General features: G+C 49.7%; 1 protein-coding gene across 1 annotated transcript in view; it reads left to right on the top strand.

Moving 5' to 3' along the window:
• Positions 1-23,563, top strand: part of IQGAP3 (IQ motif containing GTPase activating protein 3) — a 313,154-nt gene that overhangs the window by 270,585 nt on the left and 19,006 nt on the right. The window contains exons 35-37 of the mRNA XM_086947642.1: positions 7,373-7,539; positions 15,385-15,486; positions 16,474-16,582. Coding sequence (XP_086803768.1) covers positions 7,373-7,539; positions 15,385-15,486; positions 16,474-16,582 — 378 coding nt within the window. The remainder of the gene's footprint in view (positions 1-7,372; positions 7,540-15,384; positions 15,487-16,473; positions 16,583-23,563) is intronic.

The raw sequence follows: 23,563 nt of genomic DNA, 5'->3' as shown, positions 1-23,563 counted from the left end.
TAAGAAAAGCTGCCGATAAACGTACAAAGGAACGTGTGCGCGATCGGCGCAAGGAGATACCATGCTTTGGGTAAGGGGGGGCAGGCGCGTTCACGGCACATTAGGAGAGCGTGTTTGTACCACGCACGGACATTTAGCTGCCCCGGCAATTAACACAGCCTTTCAATGAGCGCTGCTCATTTCTGTGGCTGCATTTGGATGCAAAGGCCATTTCTTACTGCCCTCAGACAATATACCTTTTATGTTACACTAAAAAGCCAACCCGGTTCGGAGCAATACTTCAGAAATCCGGCTGACAAATGTACTGCTTGTGCAAGCACCTTTCACAACGCGCTGCTTCTAGCAAGAACGTAACTACTTTGCACAATATACCTAAATGTACAGAGTATGGGAGAGGAGACGGGGGTATTGTACCCAAAGGCAACCGTGGTACAATAGGTTTCAAAGAAAACATACAAAAATTGTGAGGTACAGTCTAAAGTGTATCGCTGTAGGAGCCTACATTTCAACACCGGGAGTAGAGTGTGTAGACACGATAGAACAGTAGCACTCACTCCCACTTCGCTGCAAGACTGGGTTGACTGACAGAACCTATGAAAACTAGACACGAAAAATAAACTCATTTTGAAAAAAACAGCGAGCCTAACTTCCTCACATGGGTTGAGTGAAGGAAACCAAGAACGTCTTGGTCCGAATGAGAAAGAGCTGCTGTCAAAATACACCCGAAGTACCTCTCTCGCTTGGACATTTAAAGGCGCAGGGAGTGACGTCGGATACAAGAAATTCTTAAGCTGGATTAATAAAAGGGCTATAGTTTCTGAACAGCAATTAAACAAGTCTAGTACTCCTAAACAGTTATGTCTTCAAGCAGACACTACTACACGCTTGTAAGAGGGAAAACTAATTAATTAAACTTATGACACATCCAAAAGGAAACAATTCGAACGTAATTCCACACAAGCCAAGTATCTCTCGTAGACAAGGAAAGCAGCCAGGGAAACCTCTTAGACTTCGGGATGTAATTAGGGGGGAGGAGAAGTGAGGCCGAGCGCGCACTGCCCACGCTGGGGAAGCAACGGATGCCTGTGGGCTGATGGCTTTGACGTGGACGCGCTTTCCGCACGAGTGCACCACACGAACTGTCCAAAATCCGCGATGGTTTCAGACCTTGGTTTGCCCACTATACTCTTGTCTATTATCCCTTGCGGGATTAATAGGCAAAGCCTAAAAATAGCTGGGAACATAGCTATGTCTCCACTTCAAAGGCCTAGGAAAGAATGACAGACTGCATGCAGTGTTGGTGCTTATCTGCAACTCTGTCTTCATGGCACGGGCTGGCACAGAGTGCAAAGGTGCCAACTGTTGGCGCGCGGGACCTATTACAGGAAAGAAAGCTTGATCCAGTCTCTCATCTAATAGAATTCAAAAGGTGAGGAATAAAGTGGTTAGAAAGATTTGTCAAAGTTATATTCATAGCCTATGGAGCATAAGGAGCCGACTCCATTCACTCCAGTGAGGTCCAGGTGGGGGAGCAGTAACGGTGATATGGGGATCTTGTTTGGAGATATTTATTGGTTTTCCTTACTCCTCCCCAAGCATATTAAACTCTGCCACATCATCTCCCTATGGCACGACCCCTTCCACACTCTGCAGCTTGCAAGAGCTGGAAAACATGCCTGTGGGTTCCTGCTTCGAAGCCCTGGCAGCACACGCACCACGTCCGTCATGTCTGATGAAATTCTAGAGGGAATGGAGGGATAATTGAACAATATCACTCGCACCTCCTGAATTCTATGCCCAACTTACATGAGGTGTGGGAGATAAAAGCAGCTGATCAGCAGCCTAAATCAGACAAATTCAAACTGCACTCTACAGTGCCCACCAGGTGTAGGGTCTTATCCAGAGGTCACAGCAGTAAATCCAGTACTTGTATAGTGCACGAATCACCCCCGAAGGGGTATCTCGGCACTGGGGGCCGTTGGGTAGATTAAGCAAGCTATTGCCTAGAGTCACATGGTGCTGGGCAGACCCCTGCCGCCGGAGCCAGGAATCGATCCGTGATCCCCAGCGTCCAGCATCAGTCTCCCTGGCCTCGGTGCCACACCTCTTCAAAGACCAAACAGAGAGCTAAACAGTCCAATTCAACCAATAGTTTGATACAAGACCCCATTTCAACAGACTCCTGCTTCAGACCATGTTTTTATTTCCATATGCCTCAGAATTTTCATCCCTTGCAAAGGAGGGAAGAATTCAGGCACAGATTAAGATCTTCAGTTACCTAGTCCAACACCTGAGGTCCAGGCAGAAGGGAGGCATTCGACCCTGACCAATGTTATATTGTAAATCTGTTTTATTATACTACCAGTTTACCCTTGGTTGAGTTTCTGCATGGGTCTCATACATTTCCCCTGCACATCGCCCTGAAATTCAGTAGGGTGGAATTTGAAACACGATCCACCAATGTGGGAAACATTTGAGTGCTCGGGCACAATCAGTAACATCAACTAAAGAGTGCATTATCGATAAAATTTTGATACATGATGGTTGATTTTCAAATGTGTCTACATTAATATATTATGTAGCCACTCTACCAATAAGCACTGGACGACACTGGAGATCAATCAATCATGGTCTCCTGGCAGAAACGTTTATTGGAGAGGAGAACCATAAATTTGCAGTCATGGGGCAAATACACTACACTGAACTGCTTGCACAGATAGGCACTATGCTTAAACTGACTAATTCATAAAGGCCTTTAAAAAAACAACACCTTTTCAGTCATTGGGATCATACATTCCATTTGTAATCTTTTTGTTCTATCCTATGCTTCACCACAGATTGGGTTTGAATCTATTTATGACCCCTATGTGTGATATTTCTTGTGATGTTGGTTTTTAAATTCCTAATAAATAAAGAAACTGAAATAGCAAAACAGCTCTCTGTAACAGAAAACAATCTCACCATTCTACTAACAAATAATATCAAAAAGATGTAGCACACACCTTATGCCACACAAACGACATGCCACCCAACACTAGAAGATAAGATATGAACAATTGTCACTAGGTTCAGTGACCAAGAACACACTACCATGTGAGTGTTTTGGTCAATGTGTTTACATAGCACAAAGGAAGGAAATTTAAGAGAAGTCTGAAGGAACACAATAAGAGTGAACATTATTCAAAACCCTCACGCACATCACTGTTGGCTTAAAGTCAGTTTTCAGACCTGGTTAGCTGCTTTTGGACCGACCACACAACATACCATGGTGGAGGTGTATGATGAATGATAGGGGCTTGGCACTCTGTGGAGTTTATAGTGCAAGGTTAACCAGGACTAACACCAAGGGTGGGGGGGGGGGAGTTGAGGGGCAAGCACCAAGAAGTGGATTCAGTGAGGTATAACACATGGATTGGATAAACAGCCTCTAAAGAATGAAGAATGGTAAATCACTAAATCAGGAAGAAGGGCATAGCGGAGGAAAAAAAAGGGAGAGGGCAAAGTTCCAATAAAGCAAAGGAAGGCCAAAGCCAAGCTGATCGTGGAAGTAACCGAAAGAGACAAAGGACCAAGGGAGTACCAAGAGAAAGGAACCACAGAAGAGCAGAGAGGGAGACAAAGCTCCAAGAGGTCCAGGATGAAAGAAAGGCACTTAAAAAAAACAGGGCGTGAGCCTAGGTCGCGCAGAAAAATGAGGCACAGGCCACCCAAAACAGAGGAGAGCAAACCAAATCACTCGACAAAGTAGGTAGCAAGACAAAGTCCTCTAGAAAGCAGGGAAAGAGTTAAGTCCTTCAGTAAACAAATAGAGATATAAAGTGAACCTCAGAAAAGTAAGGGGTGAGGGAAGCCCACTTAGGAACACAGGGTAAAGAGCAAAAGTTCCCAACGAAGAGGAAGTTGGGCAAAGTTCCCTCCAAAAGAGTAGGGAAGCAGGGCTACAAAAGACCTTGAGAAGGGAGTAGTCAAAGTCCCACAAGGAGTGGGATGCAAAATCACCAGAAAACACACGGAGCGAGTTCACAACACCCCCTCCCCCCATCCAGAAGAGGAAGGAGCGAGCAAAGTCCCATGTAACAGGAGCACGCAAAGTCCCATGTAAAAGGAGCTCTCCTCACATGAAAACAAACATAGGGGATTAGACCAAGCCTCCAGTTCACGCTGGTGCCAACACGAGGTCAGAATCGTGAAAATGCCCCCAGAAGAAGATTAACCTAGACAAAGGCCACCAAAAAAGTAATGAATGAGGCAAACCCCACAGTAAAGCAGTGAGCGAGGGAGGAAAAAAAACTTGGATGGGAAATCCAAGTTCTGGAACGTTTGCCATAAATACAGAGGTTGGTATATTTACTTAGTAACTTCATTGCCAGGGTGACAAGTGAAGAACCTATGGAAGATCAGAAGGCATGTTCACCTAAGCGCTAACACTCACCTCCTGAGAGCAGTTGAAGGGAGGCGACTCCAGGATCCAGATGGCCGCTGTGCCCGGGCACAGGATCCCCAGGAGGAGGACGCCTATCCGGGGCACGAGGGAGGACCTCAAAGAGGAATCACAACATTTCCCAGGCAGTAGCCCGAGGAGGAAACAAGAGGCAGTAGGGTGCTGGTGAACGGTCAGCCTCCAGTCAAATCTAGTAAACACAATAGAGACCGTTCCCAGTGTGAGACCAAATCAAAAGAAGGGTGAGGTGCTTAATGATCATGGGGCCTCTCGCAAAAAGTGATAGACTGGCATCACACACCACCAGGTGTCATGCTTCATCATCTGCCAGTCCTCGCCCTACAGAAACCTCGTTTGGTGGAGGACGGGCATGCACCTGGAGACAGAGATGCACTTCTAAGTGAGTGGGGGCCCAGAAAGAAAAAGGTGAGTGTTAAAAGGCCATCACAGTACACCCATAAAACCTTTATTCAAAAGGGAGACTGTGTGGGATAAAAAAATGAAAAGTGTGGTGAGTAGGGATACTATCATCCCGTCACCACTGTGACATTTTTAGAAAAGGTCAACATGTTTCTGCCACTTGTCCTTATGGGTACTTGGCATTCATCAGGACCAGATTAAGTAGGGGCTCCAATCTTACCAAAAACGATTTGGTAGTGCCACTCTGTGGGAGTAACCACTAACACTCTCCACAGGCTGGGTCCATGGACCTGTAGTGATATATAAAGAAAAGTGCAATTCATTGACACATTATCAAAGGATTTGGTCTGTAACTATTTTAATCCACATACTAAATTGTGGGATGCAGTAGTGAAAATACCAGTTCTCAGTGATTATATTGAAATCTGGAAAGACTCAAATGTAATGTCTTACCCTTCTAGAAGGACGACTTGCCCCATGGGAGGGTGGGGTTTTTTCAGGAGATCCCTGTGGCCACACTGTGCCTGGGAGAGAAGACAAAATGTGGTCTGTACTTAATAAAAAGCCACATTCAAAAAGTTAGAGAGATCGTTGTAAGCCCGTGTGACCTCCATGTGATAGCGTTTCTGGACTCACCAATAGCAAGGGCGGCTCCCGTCTATAACCTACAGCATGCGCCTCTCCGCCTCCTCGATGTAGAAGTGGCTTAATAATGGGCAGTTTTTATAGTCATGCCCCGGGTTTAACAAGGGTGCCGATGATCATTAAGGAGCGGCACCTGGGTTTCGCGCATACTATCGACGTCGGGTTTCCTGTGTCCGGAAAAGAAACCTGACGAGAAGCTTCCTGATACGTTCATAAGCCTGAACCTGGGCGTGAGCAGTTATTCTCACCACTCATGCTCTGTCGCCTAAAATTACCGCGACATGGTATCCGGTGTCTCACAATCGTATGCCAAAGAGGCCATTTGGATGCACACTCTACATACGATTTTCAAGTCCTAACTCAAGCAAAAGTTCCAATCCGAGTTTGACTGAACCTGAAAGCAGTGGACAGAGTAGCAAAACAAACAAAAAGAGCAGGAACTAATAAAAACAAGAGGTGCTAATGCTACCCACCATGCATAGCGGAAGTCCGGCAGCCTTCGTTGGGACGTGGGCGGGGCCTACAAAGAAACAGGAAGGAACTGCCGGGAGAATGTCCTGGAACCCTGCACGCTGAATGCTGGCTGCGGAGGGACACGCGGAAAGAGCCCGGTGAGTGGGGGGGGGGGGGTGTACACACGTGTGTCTGTGTGTGTGTGTGTGTGTGCGTGCGTGTGTCTGTCGGTGTGCGTGTGTCTGTCTGTGTGCGCGTGTGTCTGTTTAAGGGGAGTGCGTGTGTGTATGCTGTGTGTGTGCGTGTATGCTGTGTGTGTGCGTGTGTGTGTGCATGCGTGTGGGTGTGTATGCGTGAGTGTGGCTGTGTGTGTGTTTGCGCACTTCAGGGAATCTGAGGCAGGAGATGGGCACAGCGCCGGCCTGGACGTGCCATCCACAGACACCAATCGCCGCGCGTGCCCGACCCCTGTCTCAGATTCCCAGGAGGCGGGCAACATTAGTTGTCGAGCTGGACGCAATGCTTCGCATTGCTTTCTCCAGCTCGACCTAAAAAGACTATTACAAATGTAATCCAAATGTCTCCTTGTGAATAATCAATACAGACTTGTTTAAATCCAACAAAGCATAATTAAAATAAAACATATTAAAAATACATCGCACAATTAAGTCGAATAGAGGAGAGAGAGAGAAAAAAACTAAGACAATCACATGTCATTAATTTTGGCCTGCTTGACAGAATCAGTCAAGCCACATGATAACAATCAGTTTCTTCTCCATTGTCTCTTTGGTCTTGAAACTTGGCCCACTAAATGCGTTGACAGTCTATTACGGAGCCCTGTCCCTTTGGAATGGGGGCCCCTCTCACTGCATCGACTTGCAACACTGCAGATGTCAACAGTTGCTACCTGGCTCGCCCATCCTCTTTCTTTTTTTCGTTTTGTCCATAATGTGTTGAATTTAAATGGTGGTAAAGTGCCCCACAGAAGGCTTCTGGGTAGTAGCTTAAAACATGGACGTCTGACAATAAAATCCTTCGGTTTTGGAAGATGCTTACAAAACAGTTTCACAGAGTCAACATATTTAAATCCTTAGTCCTTGTAAATATGGTCTAGTACAGTTGCTTTTTGGCTATGCTATGCTGTTGGAATACTTCAACCTCATACACATACCTGCTCAAACACCAAAGCATTGTGAATCTGATCCCCCCCAGGCATTCAGAACACGGCAAAAGATCAAATGAAAACAAATTATAATTGAAACACAATGAATTACAAACTGAATAACATTCAGAACTCGTACAAAGGAAACACTAGACTGTACATGAAAAGCAAAGCCCTCTAGACCAACGAAGCCCTTATCTGAAATACAAAATGTATTTAATAACTTGCAGTAACGCTGTGTCTTATTGTAGGATATTCGGAACCAGAGACGATACCGGCAGCACCGCAGGAATGAACTGGTGAAACTCAAGCAAACTTCCCAGGGTCTAAATTCCAAAACAGCATTCTACGAAGAACAAATAGATTACTACAACCAATACATTAAAACCTGTCTGGATAACTTGGCTGCTAACAGCAAGTAAGTTATGAATATTAGTTCTCTTTGCATCCTCAAGGAGGGTGTGAGGCGCTCATTGCACAATGATGGAAGAGATCAATAAAAGGGTGGGCATTTTCGTGAGATTGTTTCAACTGCAAAAAGCATTGATCGTAATATCAACTGTTTTGATGGTTCACGTCAATCCTATAAGAGTTGGATTGTTGTTTGGTGTGAATAACTGTTTCAAAGATAAAAACACTCTTGACATTGTAAGGGTGTGAAGCTGAATCAATGCCGGTTTGCTTTAGGTTGTCTAAAGTTCCTTGCATCTGATTCCTTTACTCACAGCACAGGACCCAACTAGGCCATATCACAAGACAAATTAGCTGACCACTGACTTCTTGACAGTTTCTCTCTTGGCTTTTAACAGTTAGAGCTTTGCACACTTGCTTTAGCAGGTCAGGTTGATTTAGCCACTCGCTTTATCTCAGGCAGGCTCTTTGCGCCTCCTCTTCTTTTACTGTCATGTGCAGTAATCTTCTCGTACCTGAAGAAACAGATTGTGTATAGATTGTCAGGCAACAAATGATTGCTTTCAGTTCACTCTGCAGTAAATCCCGGTTATCTAGGTTGCCTGCAGACTCACCAAGCTCTCCCACCACTGCATACTTTACAGTACTCGGCACATACTTCTGCAGAGTATGTGCCGAGAAGCTTAGCCTGCCTCTTGTAACAATTTCTGCTGAGCAAAAAGCTAACAAAATAATATTTTGTTAGCTTTTTGCTGTGGCATTTATTTGCCTTGTCTGTTTTGCAAGCAGTTAGGTATTACATGGGTCCTACCAATTAAGGGCCTGGGTCCGGCTTTGGCGGTGCGACGCCAGGTCCGCCTTGCCACCGCACCTCTAAATCCGCGGTCAGCCGCCTACCAGATTCAGGGGTATGGAATTTAATAAAATATCAACTTGTCAATGGGGCAAGTTGCTTCATAAACCTACTTGTCCTGTAACAAAATCCACTTGTCCCTTGACTGCCATGAAGAACGGCGACAAATTATGGCAGCAATCTCATTATATAAAAGCTCCGATATAGCCTTTCTGATTATGCCAGGGCTCATACCATAGTAGTGTTTGAATACTTGCAATCCCCTTATGTTGCCACGTTTCCACAGATCTACATGCTGAAGGTAGTGGTAAGCCAAAAGATCCAGGGTTAGAAAGCCTTTTTGAGTCTGTACAAACCTACTAACTTGCATGTTTTAAGGGTTTTCAGCAACTCTTCTCAAATATTTTTCCATACTGAAAATTTTTGGAAATGTACTCCTGACAATGGCAGACTTTAACCTTCTTCCAGACTTGGGAAAAAAGTGGTTGGTGGGAAAGTGAACTTGCAAACACTCAGTTTTGCATGTGCAAATCTACACAAGCATATTTGCTCCTGCTAAAATGCAATTCACAAATATTTTCTAGGATTACTGTTTCTTGTCCTACTGTAAATTCTTGAGACTTCACGAGAGCCGTGTAGCTGCACTTCAATCAAGGACATATACCATGGGTGCACTTTTGAGACTTTCATTAATATTTGGGCCCCTAATTTGGTCTGGCTTTGACCGGGACCTTTTGTGTTTATTAAAATTCTGTCTCTCTCTCTCTCTATCGGCTGGCTCCACTGTGACAGCATTCTGCTGTTTCACATGGAGCATATCTGCGCACAAAGTAGTTTTTTCAGTGCCAGTAACTACTGTGGCAGTGTGTGCTTTTTGAGACCAAAAACAATTTTTGCTTTTGCCAATGTTTGTTATAAGGGTGAGGGTCCGGCAGCTCCCACACAAATAGTTTTACAAAAAACATGCCAAACAAATTCACACAGACAAAACTAAAAAGCTGACCACCAATTCAGACCTACTGGCTTTGCCAATGCTTGTTTAGTTTTGCTTCCCATAATCTTTTTGAAACTGGCTACACTGATTTTCCATTATGAATATTTTTGGAAAATACTAGCATGCATCACCACATGCTACTAAATGCTGCTGCAAAGAAATGGTACCTGAAATGTTCCAGTAGTTTAGCTAAATGTTTTTTCCTGCTTTCATTTTTATATTGAACATTTTATTTTGAAAACAAAGCATCCTGATTCTTGCTTTCAGGCTTCTGCAAATATTTGCATCAAATCAGAGAGCATTCTGGGAGCATTATACATAGCCTCATATGTCTAAACTTTTAAAACGTGTGCACTCATTGTTATACTGGAACCACTGTCGGTAGTGCAGTCAGAGCTTACAACATTTACTTAGAGCACTCACCCTAATAATAAAGGCTTTCAATTAATAAACCATAAATACAAGTTTGAACAGCATTAACATATGGACACAAATATTCGATTAACTGCAGACAGTGCCCTTCCCTGAACAATAATGTGGAACTGGAAACTGGCAGCCAAAGTGTTTGTGATGCAGGGGGTTGGGCCTACTTGTCCCAAGGACAAAATACACATGAAAACTTGTTGCCCTTGACCCCTAACAATATGTCGGGCTATAGGAATTCCACACCCTTGCAGATTAGGAGTTTCCTCCTGTCTGGCGGGCTTTCTTTGGGCGTACCCACTGCAGTGTCTCTAAAAACAGGCACCGCAATGGGAATGCCAAAAACAGTTCCTGCACTGCATGGACTGAAAAGTCCTGGTGTGAATACACACAGTGGGGTGGGGCACATGTTATGACTCCATGTGTTCATCCACAGGACGCATAGGCACCGGGGGCCCTGTAGGACCCCCTTTGTTTCCTCTCCCCCAGAGTTTACATGGAGTAGGAGGAACAGTCATGAAAGCCCTGGCGGAGAGGAAACTCCTAATATGCTTGGCGGGACAGCGGCGGTGGATAAGTCTACACCCCCAGGGAATGGTGGTTCCCTGGCAGCTTGGGTGGGGTGTGGCAATCTGACGACCCGAGTCGCAGGGGTCTCCCTCACCGCCCTTAAATGGGCGGTGAGGGAGACTCCTGCAACTCGTAATCAGGGCCTAAGTGTTCTGTAGTAGGGGATCTCTGTGTATATTCATAATCTTGTGAATAGTCCCGCCCATGTGTGTGGACCCCGGAGCAATCAAAATAGTCTCTTAAGTTGTTTTCTTCTGCAGTCCTGCATAGACACTTAAGAGAAAATCAAAGACAAATAATGCAGCCTAAAACTACAAGACTACATTGGCCAGCACTTCATCTTGAAGTGAAAAAGAAAGCCAAATAATATTAAACTTAACACACTGTGTTAAGTCCCACACTCGGAGAAACTCCCCTTCACAAAAATCCTTTGTAATGATAGAGAGGAAGGGTTGAACAGACAAGCCCCATAGGCTGCTATTATGTGTCTGGAAAAGGAATACCGTGCCTTTAAGGAACTCTCCAGAGACCCTCGGTATCACAGGATGCACAGACAAAGGCCTTTTACCTTCAGTTCTTTTCCCCAGCTCCTGCTAGCAGGACCCTGGAGCATTGAGCTCTACCCTTTTGTGTATTACTTACATTTTTGAAATTTTTCCAGAGTTTTGAGTGTTTCACTCGACGTCAAGAGTCTTCCTCTTTCAGTTTTGCCACCTCTTTCTTGTCGAAATGCCAGCTTTATTCAACAAGTGCCCTGAGTGTGGTAGGAAGAAGGCTAAGTCTGACCCCCACAGAGTATGTATACTCTGCCTCCCTTCCACCCATGTCACTTTCTCCAGGAAGACCCTGCGTGACATGGTGAAGATTCGTCTCCAAGGCCTGGAGCAGAGGAGACATCAAGAGACAGCTGGGACTTCTGGGCATGGAGGGACTCTGTCATCGTCCTCTGCCCATGCATCGGCCTCTGGGGGGCTCCCCAGTCGAGAAAAGGCACCGGTCCTGGTCAACGTCTATGGCTTCGGCGTCGAATGGTATGACCACAATATGTTCCCCCTCGACCCAGGGCTCTGGGTCGAAGCAACGTCGACTTTCAACGTCGAGGGGTAAGACGTCGAGACCTCAGAGGAGGTTGACGTCGAGGACTTCACCGGCGTTGACACACCATCAACGTCGTGATGTGTCCCGAAGGCGCTCGCCATCGAGGCGACACCGCCGTTTGCCGGCGACGTGAAGATCGACGTCAAGGAAAGGTAAATCGCCGTTGAGGCGTAGATATTAGATGTTGAGGAGTTTGTCGACGTCTAGAAGATCGACGTCGAGGAATGAGAAGTCTAAGAGGTCGATATCGAGGAAGGAAAAATCGACGTCAAAGAGGAAGTCGAGGCCCAGGACGGTGTCTAGTGCCTCTGTGGTTAGTGTTTCATCTTCTTCTGGGAGTCCCAGGTCGCGGCAACGCTGGCACTCATCTGCAGAGAGGTCTGCCTCCAGAGCATCCTCCCCGAGGCTTGCTCGTTAGAAAAGGAGAGTGCGTGAGTCACCGGAATCTGATTGTTCACGGACCTATTCGCCCTCAAGGACCAGGACACCTACGCCTCCTCCGCTTCCGCCTCCCCGGCCTCCACAGCCACAACCTGGGGTTCCGGCTCAGCCTCTTCCACTTAGGCAGCCTCCGGGTCCGGCAGTTCTTGCGAGGCCCTGAAAGCCAAGGCCAAGATGCAGAGGGAGGCATCGCTCTCGCAGTGAGCGTAGATCCTCGACTAGGTCACGACAATGTCGTCGGAGGGAGAGGCCACGGTCCCGATACACGGACTCATCCAGTGACAGGAGGTATTCTCCCACTTTATCGGATTCTCCTTCTACGAGAGTGTCGCCTGTGGGTAACATTGTGACATTCCAGGATGTGCTTCTGAGGAGGGCAACAAAGTTAGGGATCACATTGACGGTGCCCACTCCTTCCACCTCTGTCATCTTCGAAACATTACAACGCAGACATCTCTCTCGTTCTTTGCTGCCTTTGGTGCCAGGACTGGAGGAACCGGACATGGAGCTGTTTCTGACGCTGGCCTCTGTGAAGTCGGCGCCATCCCGACTTCAAAAGAAGTACAGGCCCCCAGAATCTGATCCGGCGTTCTTGATGTCAGATCCTGTCCCGGATTCTGTAATTGTAACTGCGGCTAAGAAGCCGCATTCGACTGCCCCTTCGTCTATGGTCCCTCCGGACAAGGAGAGCCGTCAAATGGACTCAGCTGGACGATAAGTCTGCAGTACGGCTGCCACCTCAATGAAAGCGGCAAGTGCATCGGCGCTCTTGGGTCGCTATGACCGCTCCTTGTGGGATTTCCTGCAACATTTCATTGAGCTCCTCCCGAGGGATAGGCGAGAGGACTTCCAGGAGATTTTGAACGGGGGCATGATGGTCTCAAACCAAGTCATCAGTTTGGCGGCAGACGCCTCTCTCCTGGCTGCTCATGGGTACTGCCATGACACGTCATTCATGGTTGCGCCTTACCTCTCTTAAGCCAGAGGCACAACAGAGGATCGCAAATTTGCCGTTCTCTGGATCTACCCTCTTTAGGACGCATGCGGATGAGGAGATGGCCCGCATGAAGGCGGAAGTTGAGACGCTGAAGGCTGTTGGTTTGGAGAAACCAAAGCAGCAGCGGAAGTCCTTCCGTCCTTTCTAGAGGCGGTACTCTTCCCAGAGGCGTGGGCAAGGTCGTCAAGCTGGCCAGCAGCACCAACAGCAGCAGCAATACCAGCGACAGCCCTTCCAGAAGCGGCAGAGGCGGCCAGCAGTCCTCGGCGAATAAGGGCTCGGCCGGGTCTAAGCCCAGAGGAGTTACTTCCTCCTCGTCCGTTACCCGCTCCGGTGGGGGGAAGCATACAAAATTACTTGGCAGAGTGGAGAAAAATGACTCGGTACAAGTGGGTGCTGAATATTGTTTGCAATGGATACAGTCTTCGTTTTGTCAGCCCTCCTCCAGCAATTCCACCGGTTCGTTCGCAATACCAGCTGCGCGAACTTCAAGCGGAGGCCGATACCCTGTTAAGAAAAAGGGCGATAGAAGACGTCCCTCTGTCTCAAAGGGGAAAGGGTCTATACTCCAGGTTCTTTCTGGTACGCAAAAAGGACAAAAACGAGTTCAGGCCCATTCTGGATTTGCGACAAGCAAACAAATGGATTCGCAGGGAGAAATTTTGCATGCTGTCTTTGCACCAGATTTATCCTCCGCTGCAAAGAGGAGACTGGCTGTGCGCAATAGATCTGCAGGATGCGTACTTCCTTTTGCCCATTGCACGAAAACACCGGAAGTTCCTGCGCTTTCTAGTCTGCACCAATCACTATCAGTACACCCTACTACCGTTTGGACTGAAGTCTGCACCCAGGACTTTTTCAAAGTGCATGGCAGTGGTGGCAGCTCACTTGAGAAAGAACAAGGTGTTTGTCTACCCGTACCTGGACGACTGGTCGATCAAAGCCTCCACCTTCCAGGAAGCGCAATTGCACTTCAACAGGACGGCCATTCTGTTGAACCAGTTGGGTTTGCACATCAACATGTCTAAGTCCATTCCGACTCCTGTCCAGTGCCTGCAGTACTTGGGAGCCTCCATCAATACTCTCTCAGCAAGCGTGTCTCCTTCGGAGGAGCGACTCTTATCGATCCTTCAGGAGGCTCAGACTCTCATGTCCATTCCATCTACGACAGTGAGGACGGTGTCTTCTCTTCTGGGGTCGATGGCCTCTTGCATCTTTCTCATGCCACATGCCCGCCTCCACATGCTGCTGCTGAAGGAATGTCTGGAGGATCAGTGAGACCAGAAACGAGGGAGCTGGGACGACTGGATCCATCTGTCTCTACACTCCCAACAGTCCCTGAGATGGTGGTGCTCAGCAGAGAGTCTCCTCGAGGAGGTTCCATTCCACAAGTACATTCCCGTTCGAACTATCGTGACGGATGCTTCTCTCCACGGCTGGAGAGCGCATTCAGACCATCTACAGATCCAAGGAACGTGGCCCCAGGCAAAATCCACGTATCACATACATTTTCTGGAACTGAGCTCTTCACTTGGCGCTGAAGGCCTCTCATCCATCCATCCGGACTACCTCCTTGCTTGTACAGACGGAAACTACGACCACGATGTATTACCTCAACAAGCAAGGGGGCTCGAGATCGCGCATACTGTCACAAGAAGCGCAGGCGATCTGGCTCTGGCTGCTTGCCAGAGGACTGACGATCACCGCTACCCATCTGCAGGGTGTGCAGAATGCTCAGGCGGACGCACTCAGCAGGCTGGTCTTAGAAAACCACGAGTGGGTTCTAAATGAAGAGGTGCTAGGAAACATCTTCGACAGGTGGGGCACTCCAGAAATAGGAGTGGATGGAGAGATAATGTACTCTATGCTACAAGCCTGGCTTTATACACCTTCAAAAAGAACTGAAAGTAAAAGTCCTTTGGCTGTGCATCCTGGGATACCGAGGGTCTCTGGAGAGTTCCCTAAAGGCACTGCCTTTTCCAGACACATAATGGCAGCCTATGGGGCTTGTCTGTCCAACACTTCCTCTCTATCATTACAAAGGATTTTTGTGAAGGGGAGTTTCTCTGAGTGTGGAACTTAACAAAGTGTGTGTTAAATTTAATATTATTTGGCTATCTTTTTCACTTCAAGATGAAGTGCTGGCCAATGTAGCCTTGTAGTTTTAGGCTGCGTTATTTGTCTTTGATTTTCTCTTAAGTGTCTATGCAGGACTGCAGAATAAAACATCTTAAGAGACTATTTCGATTGCTCCGGGGTCCACACACATGGGCGGGAATATTCACAAGATTGACTATAACCGAGATACCTCTACTACAGAACTGGAGTTACAGGTAAGATACCACTCCTTCTACTGCATAAATGTCCCAGATTTGACTGTCCACCCTGTGCTTAATCCGCTTTACCTTATCAACTGTGCAGTTGTCATAAGTGATTTTGTTTTACTCAGTATTTTTTTCTTTTTTTCCACTCAAAGGATGTCCGGGAAGAGCAAGAAGCAGGCTTCACTCAATTACACTGCTGCTAGACTGTTCGAAAAGGGAGTCCTACTAGAAATAGAGGATCTTCCCATCAGCCAGTGAGTCCATTTGACAATGTTTTTTCCTTGGTGGTTATTTGCTATTTATTATGTTTAAACCAAACATCACTTAAAAACTATACTGCAGGAACCATAGATGAGAATAGGTTAGGCACTGGTAAATGCTAACCCAAAAAACAATTTTTTTTTTTTTGCTGTTGAAACTGGTTTTGATTATCAAAAGGAGACCAGTGAGGCTCGGCAATCAGGAACCGTTTAAATTTAATTAAACCATAACAATCTGGAATAGCAGCCACATCTCTTATAGTTACATGCTGGAATTCAATTTGCATTAGGTACATGGCATGCTTCATACTGTACAGTGGGTAAAATAAAGTGATGCTTGTCCCCCATTGAGCAGGAAATACTGATACAGTGGGTCATAATTTGTGTGTTTTGATGTTTGATCCCACTATGATAAAAGGGGCCATAAATATCAACTGGAGGTCACATTCTGACGTGGTCCAGGTGGCTGGGTGTGTCTTGTTATCAAGGGTGAGGCTTACTACTAGGCACTGTTGGAGCTTTATCTGATTAATGCAACTGACCAGCTGCTCTAGCATCGTGTCCTTTGGCCGAATGCAGGCACTCTGCTATGCATTTATTTGTGTTTGCGTTTGTGCACCTGACTCGTTTCTTTAGGTATTACATCCTGGGGCCATATGTAATTTACTGATGACATCTTCCAGGTGTCTTTGAGGCTTGTTCCATATCTGGTGTTTCCATCATGGGAAGTGCTAGTGTTACGATGATGTGATAAAGGTTCAAACCGAAGCATGTGTTTTATGGTGAATTGGGGTAGCAGGCTTGCTCTGTGGTGGACTCTTGAGAGTGGGTCCTTTCTATAAATAGATCTGATGCTAACATTGCCGTCTTCAAGGTACAAACATATGCCAAGGATATACTGTGCTGATGCTTAAAGTCACTCGAGCATTGCAGGTGTTGGGGTTGATTTTACCTCTTGGTTGTTTCTTGTGTTCTTTTCAGGTTTCGGAATGTGATTTTTGATATAATTCCCTGTGATGAGCCTGGCAAATTCCAAGTAAAGGCAAAGTTCATGGGAGTTGATATGGAGAAGTTTCAACTTCACTATCAGGTGAGTGGCCTCACACATTCATTCATGGTGCAGCAAATTATCTAGTCGTGTTGCGATGGTTACACAGTGCCAAAGTGTAAAAGAATGTGAAATCTGGAATCAGGCAGAATGGGTAGGCACAACTCTTCTATTATTGTCACTGCCTATTCTTAAGGCCAGAGACCCCACACTGAGCGAAGTCAGTGACACTACAAATTTATTTTGCTCCCCTTGCTGGCAGAGGCTCTTGTCCAATGACCCATCCTACCTCTCCCTACTCTTCTTCTACTTCAGTTTCTATGTCCTCACCATCCTGATTCAGGGATCCACCCACTGGACACCAGGGTGGGGGGGAGCGGCCCCTTGGGCAAGGGCTTTTGCACCCCCCAATTGTTCTTGGGGCTATTCAGTCTCTCTGCCCCCCTAGGTGGGCAAAAAAGGGATTTTTTTTTTTTAATTGTATTTAGGGGTGGGGGTTGCCTGAGATGGGCATGCCAATTCCACACCCCCTCAGAATTCCACAGTCATTCTGCCTCCCCAAACTCCATTGGGAGGCAGATGGGGGTCAATAGCCCCCGATCTGCCCCCCCCGGGGGGGGGGGGAGCAGAAAGTCCACTAGGCACCAGGGATTTTTATTATGGGTCTAGGGGTGGGACCTGCCCAAAAGGGCGTGAAAATGCCCACACCCCCAGAAAAAATGATGGGGCAGGCACCAGGGATTGTTGGTTTTTTACACTTAGGGGTGGGGGCTGCCCAGAATTGGCATGCCTACTAGGCAGCAGGGATATGTTCATGGACATGTCAGTGAGTGGCCCCATAGGCAAGGGTCGCTCCCCTTTTTTTAGGCATACATTTTGGCAGTTTCAGTGATATTGTTAGTCTCATCTGCACCTAAGCAGGGGCAGAAAACCTCTAGAAACCAAAGAGAGACAGTGTGAGAGACAGTGTGAGAGACAGTGTGAGAGACAGTGTGAGAGACAGTGTGAGAGACAGTGTGAGAGACAGTGTGAGAGACAGTGTGAGAGACAGTGTGAGAGTCAGTGTGAGAGTCAGTGTGTGTACACTGGAGTTAGGCTGACGGTCTGCGTGTACTGACCTTTGGCTGGCATTTTGCTGGAGGTGTGTGTGGACCTGCGCTTGATGATGGTGTGGGTGGACTTGCGCTTGATGATGGTGTGGGTGGACTTGCGCTTGATGATGGTGTGGGTGGACTTGCGTTTGATGATGGTGTGGGTGGACTTGCGCTTGACGACTGTGTGGGTGGACTTGCGATTGACGACTGTGTGGGTGGACTTGCGCTTGATGACGGTGTGTGTAGATTGGCGCTTGCCTGGTGGTGTTCGTGGAATGGTGCTTGGCTGGCGGTGTATGTTACTGGTGCTTGTCTGGCTATGTGCATGGATGGTGCTTGCCTGCAGGGCCGGACTGGGCGTAGTGGGCACTGGACATTTCCCCGGAGGGTTGGGGGGTGGTTTTCTGGCCGTGGGGGGGCAGTTTTGTTACTGGGGGCCGGCTTAAAGCTCTGTGGCGCTTGTCACCGCTCAATGGCGTGACAGACCCACACCTTGTGTGCCTTTGGTGACTTGAGTGCGTCCCATGCCTGCTCCAATTGCAGCGTCATGCACTCTAAGGCCTTGAGGGAGCGATCCCTCATGCCCCTGGCGGCACAGTGTGATTCAGATCCTGGTCAGGAGGAAGGGAGCCGTCGCGAAGTCCAAGAAGCTCTTACCACTCTTAATCCATCTGGTTATTTGGGTGAGTTTCGCCACAAGTAGAAGCTGAAGCATGCTTCAACTTCACCTCATTTGTCGACTGACAAAATGAGGAGGTGTCACTCCAGGCCTGGCTCCGTGTTTATACCAGCGCCTGGGCCGGCTCACACGTCCTCTACTTTCAGGGATCCAGAATGACACCGACCCAGTTGAGCGAATTTTCTGAGACTATGCACCCCATATTTGGGTGGCCCGTTTCCTCCGGCGCGCCTTTGGCCTCGCAGCTTTGGGAGGTGCGCCTACTGAATCCACGCTGACTCCTGTGGCACCATTCGGCCCAGGGATCAACTTATGGATACAGATCTGAAAGAAACAGGTTAGTATTAGATTCCTTACCTTAGAATATCCGCAGGCGTCAGACTGGATCCGGAAACTTTTGCGTAGCAGAACCCCTGCGTGTCGGTAGGCGTCGTCTGCGTCTCCGCGTCCGTTATCTGCGCTGGGATGACGTCGCCGGAGTACTTAGACGCCACCCTCGCGCGCTGACGTCAGTTCTTCTTTTTTCCGCGCCAGCAAAAAAGTGGTACCCCTTAGTCAATTTTTGACTAAGCTTTTTGGATCATTTTTGATCCTTTTCGAAGTCTAACGACTCAGACGGTTCCGGTAGGGATGCCCGGGTTTAAACCCTGCGTCGACTGCGACCGACTGATATCGGTTACGGACCACCATCGCCGGTGTCTTCCTTGCCTGGGCCTCGACCACGACGACAAGGCCTGTTCCGACTGCCGGGCCCTGACGTCTAAAGCTAGGCTGGAGCTGTCCCGCAAGCGACTCGTGCTCCGGCAGTCGGCCCCGCGCCGCTCGAGGTCCCGGTCCGCGAGGAGGTAGAGGGACCGGTCGCGGGGTCGGAGCCACCTTAGCTCCGGGAGTCGTCTTCGGGCTCGAAGTCCTCAGGTAAGCACAAGAAGTCGAAGAAACGTCATCGCTCTTCCGACTCCCCCCGATGCTCGCGTGATGCAGCCAGGGGTTCGGGCGACACTGCCCACGCCGCTCCGTCGGAACCGCGGGCGTCACGGCCTGCTTCATATCCGTCGGATCCTGGGCAGAACGTGACACCGGAGGAGATTGAGGCCTTCCTCACGGCCATGAGGTCGCTCTATCCTCCGTCGGGCTACGCGGGTCCTTCGGGCCCAGCTGACACGACTGGGGGCCCCAGCGGGTCGGGCGCTTCAGCTCCGACGCCCCAGGGTGCTTCGGTCCCAACGCCGCCGGTGACTTCGGTCCCGGCGCCGCAGGCTCCCACATGATCCGGGTCCGAATCCGGGTCGTCGCCAGTTGACCTTACGACCTCACCGGTGCCTGCCCCTAGGGTGTCTCCCCCGGCGCCGCCTCCGGGCGGCGCCGATCCCTCCCTGCGCCGCTCAGCGCTGTTCTCGACGCCGATGGGAGATTGCTACTTCTATGACCCTACCCCATCCTTCGGTCCTGAGTCTCAGGTTATGGGTGGCGAGGCGGATTTGGAGGGGTCTGAGGACCCTCTGGCACAGGAGTGTCAGTCTTATCAGGACTGGGCAGGTGAGCTAGGGGAGGCCAGTGGTCTGGACACCTCACCGGACACTGGCTTTGTCTCCCCTCCTACCGTGGCTACGGAGGAGGGGGCTGCCTATAGTGTGGTGCTGACGCGGCCTGCCAAGGCCTTGGGCCTTGAGCTCCCCGTCGCGGCTGTGAGGACTAACCTCCCCACTGAGGTCCTTAAACCGCAGGCAAGCTCTGCCGAGCCCCTGCTGCAGTTTAATGAGGCCTTGTCTGACGTTCTTCTGGGGACTTGGTCCAAGCCCACTACAGGTCAGCCTGTAGATAGGAACGTGGCCAGACGCCACCGCCCCGCTCTGGGCGACCCTTGCTTCCTATCCACCCACCCCACCCCGAGAGCCTGGTCATCCAAGCCGCTAACTCCCAGACAGCATTCCCGACTGCTCCCCCCGATCGGGAATCCAAGAGGTACGAGCAATACGGAAAAAAGGTATTCTCCTCCCTGAGTTTAGGGCTGCGGTCAGTCAACACCGCGTGCCTCTTGGGCCGCTACACCCACTCTCTGTGGGACACAGTCGCAGACGTGCTGCCACAATGTCCGGTGGAGGTCCAGCCTAAACTCAACCAAACCCTTGCGGAGGGTCGAGATGGAGCACAGTACTCCATCTAGTGTGGGCTGGATACCACGGACTCACTAGGCAGAGCCATGGCAACGACGGTGGCGATTCGTCGCCACACCTGGTTGAGGTCAGCCAACTTTTCGGCTGATGTCCAAAACACCCTTATGGACATGCCGTTTGATGGCCGTCGCCTCTTTGACGACAAAGCAGACCATGCGCTGGAGCGCTTTAAGGGCTCCAGGGCTACGGCCAAGTCCTGACTCCAGGGCTACGGCCAAGTCCTTGGGCCTCTCTGCCCCGGACCAGCAAACTGCTGATTTTCGCTCCTTTCGTGGCCAAGGAAGGGGCACCCCCACATGTCTGGTCAGCCACGGACCGCAGACTACCGTCCAGCGTTGTGACGGACGTGGAAACCGCCGTGGCGGCGGTCGGGGCCAACGGCGAGGCCAGTCCACACCTGCCCCTGCAGCATCCGCCTCAAAACCCTCCTAGTCCGAGCTTTCAGGCCCATGTGACGCCAGTGGGGGGCAGGGTTCGCCATCACCACCTCCACTGGCACACTGTCACATCGGACAGGTGGGTGCTGCAAATCGTCCGAAGGGGCTATTCCCTCCCCTTCGAGGTGACCCCTCCAGCCATGCCACCGCAGCACCACCGAGTGTCGGGGGATCACTTGACACTTCTGCGAGAGGAAGTTACGGCCCTCTTGGCCAAGGGGGCCATCGAGCGCGTTCCTGGGCCAGAAGTAGGGTGTGGTTGTTACTCCCACTACTTTCTGGTACCCAAGAAGGGCAAAGGGGGCCTACGCCCAATCTTGGACCTGCGGAACGTCAACTGCTTCCTCCGACAGGAGAAGTTCAAGATGCTGACACTAGCTCAGGTCCTAGCTGCGGGACCCAGGAGACTGAATGGTAGCGTTGGATTAGCAGGATGCTTATTTTCATATCCCCGTCCTGCCGGCCCACCGGCGTTACCTGCGGTTCACGGTAGGCCATGAGCACTTTCAATTTACCTTGCTCCCATTCGGCCTTACCAGCGCCCCACGGGTGTTCACAAAAGTGATGGCGGTGGACGCGGCTCAGCTGCACAGGTTAGGGGTTTCAGTCTTCCCCTACCTCGACGACTGGTTGATGAAGGCGGGCTCGCCCTAGACGGTCGTCAGCCACCTCCAGACTACGTCGGATCTCCTGCACCAGCTGGGGTTCTCCATCAATGTGCGGAAGTCACACCTGTGTCCCTCTCATAAGCTCCTCTTCATCGGAGCGGTTCTGGATTTGGCGCAGTTTCGGGTTTATCCTCCCGAGCAGCGGGTTCGGGATATTCAGGCTCTGATTCCGATCTTTCAGCCGTTATCACGAGTCTCGGTCAGGTTGACTCTGGGGCTGATGGCCTTCTGCATCCTTCTGGTGCATCACACCAGGTGGCGGATGCGGGCTCTGCAGTGGGACCTGGAGTTTTAGTGGGCCCAGCATCAGGGCAACTTGTCCAACCATGTCTTGATCTCGGAGAGCACTGCAAGACCGTTGCAGTGGTGGCTCACGGACCGCGATTGGGTCAGCGGCAGATCCCTACCCCAACCGGAACACGTAGTTGTGACGGACACGTCCCTCCAGGGCTGGGGAGGCCACATGGGAGAGGCAGAGATCAGAGGCCACTGGTCTTCGGCGGAGTCCCGGCTCCACATCAACCTTCTGGAGCTGCTGGCGATCCGGCTTGCACTGAAGGCATTCCTCCCCTCTGTCCGGGGGAGTGTAGTGCAGGTGTTCACGGACAACACCACCGCCATGTGGTACTGCAACAAACAGGGCGGGGTGGGGTCGTGGACCCTATGCCAGGAGACTCTGCGCCTCTGGCAGTGGCTGGAACATCAGGGCGTGACTCTGGTGGTTCAACACCTGGCAGGTTCCCTGAACGCCAGGGCGGACGAGCTCAGCCGCCGGTGCATGATGGCTCACGAATGGCGTCTGAACTTGGATGTGGCGTAAGGCCTCTTTCAGCAGTGGGGAGAGCCTTGGTTAGATCTATTCGCCACAGAAGAGAACGTGCAATGTCATCAGTTCTGCGCATTGGAATTTCCAAGGCAGTGCTCGCTCGGAGACGCTTTTCGTCGCGAGTGGAGCTGCGGTCTGTTGTACGCCTTTCCGCCTATACCACTTCTGCCCAGAGTGCTGAAGATCAGACGCGACTGGGCCCAAGTTATCCTTGTGGCTCCGGACTGGGCACGAAGATACTGGTATCCCGAGCTACTCGGCATGTCTGTCGATCCCCCGATTCGTCTGCCTCTTCAAGAGGACCTTCTGTTGCAGCAGCAGGGGACGGTCCTCCACCCGAACCTGTCCAGTCTCCACCTCCATGCTTGGAGCGGCGACAGTTGAGGCCATTTGACTTGCCTCCTGAAGTTTGTGATGTGATTCTGGCAGCCAGGCGTCCCTCCACAAAGTTGGTATACGCCTGCAGGTGGAACAAGTTTGTGGCATGGTGCACAGCAAAGGCTGTGGATCCCCTTTCTGCCCCTCTGTCTGTGGTTCTCCTCTTCCTTCTTTCCCTTGCCCATCAGGGCTCCCCTCTGGGCATTATCAAGGGTTACCTTTCTGCCCTTTCCGCCTTCTTAAGGCTACCTGATCAGCCTTCTTTGTTCAAGTCCCCGGTTGTTAATAGGTTCTTGAAGAGCATCACTCATATGTTCCCCCCTGTTCCTTTCATGATGCCCCAGTGGGACTTGAACCTTGTACTTACTTTTCTGATGTGTGCTCCCTTCGTGCCACTTCATAACTGTCCTCTCCGTCTTCTTACCCTTAAGACTGCTTTCCTGGTTGCCATCACCTCTGCCAGGAGAGTGAGTGAGCTCCAGGCTCTTTCATCCAAGCCTCTCTTCCTTTCTGTCCATCCAGACAAGGTTGTGTTGCGGACAAGACACTCTTTCCTGCCAAGTCCGGAGGGATGGCTTCTTTGGCCGTTCCGTCCTCCAGGACTTTCTGGTGTGATTATTGGTTCTCAGACCCACCACCGGGGTTGGTATTGCTGGGGTATCTATTCTAAGGTAAGGAATCTAATACTAACCTGTTTCTTTCAGATGCACAAGTTACTCACCTTCGGTAACAATATATCTGTGAGAAACAGTAGTTAGTATTAGATT

Source organism: Lissotriton vulgaris, chromosome 12, assembly GCF_964263255.1.
Source record: "Lissotriton vulgaris chromosome 12, aLisVul1.2, whole genome shotgun sequence".
NCBI classification, from domain to species: domain Eukaryota; kingdom Metazoa; phylum Chordata; class Amphibia; order Caudata; family Salamandridae; genus Lissotriton; species Lissotriton vulgaris.
Note: the sequence above shows the minus strand (reverse complement) of the source record. Positions and strands in the feature narration are given on the sequence as shown.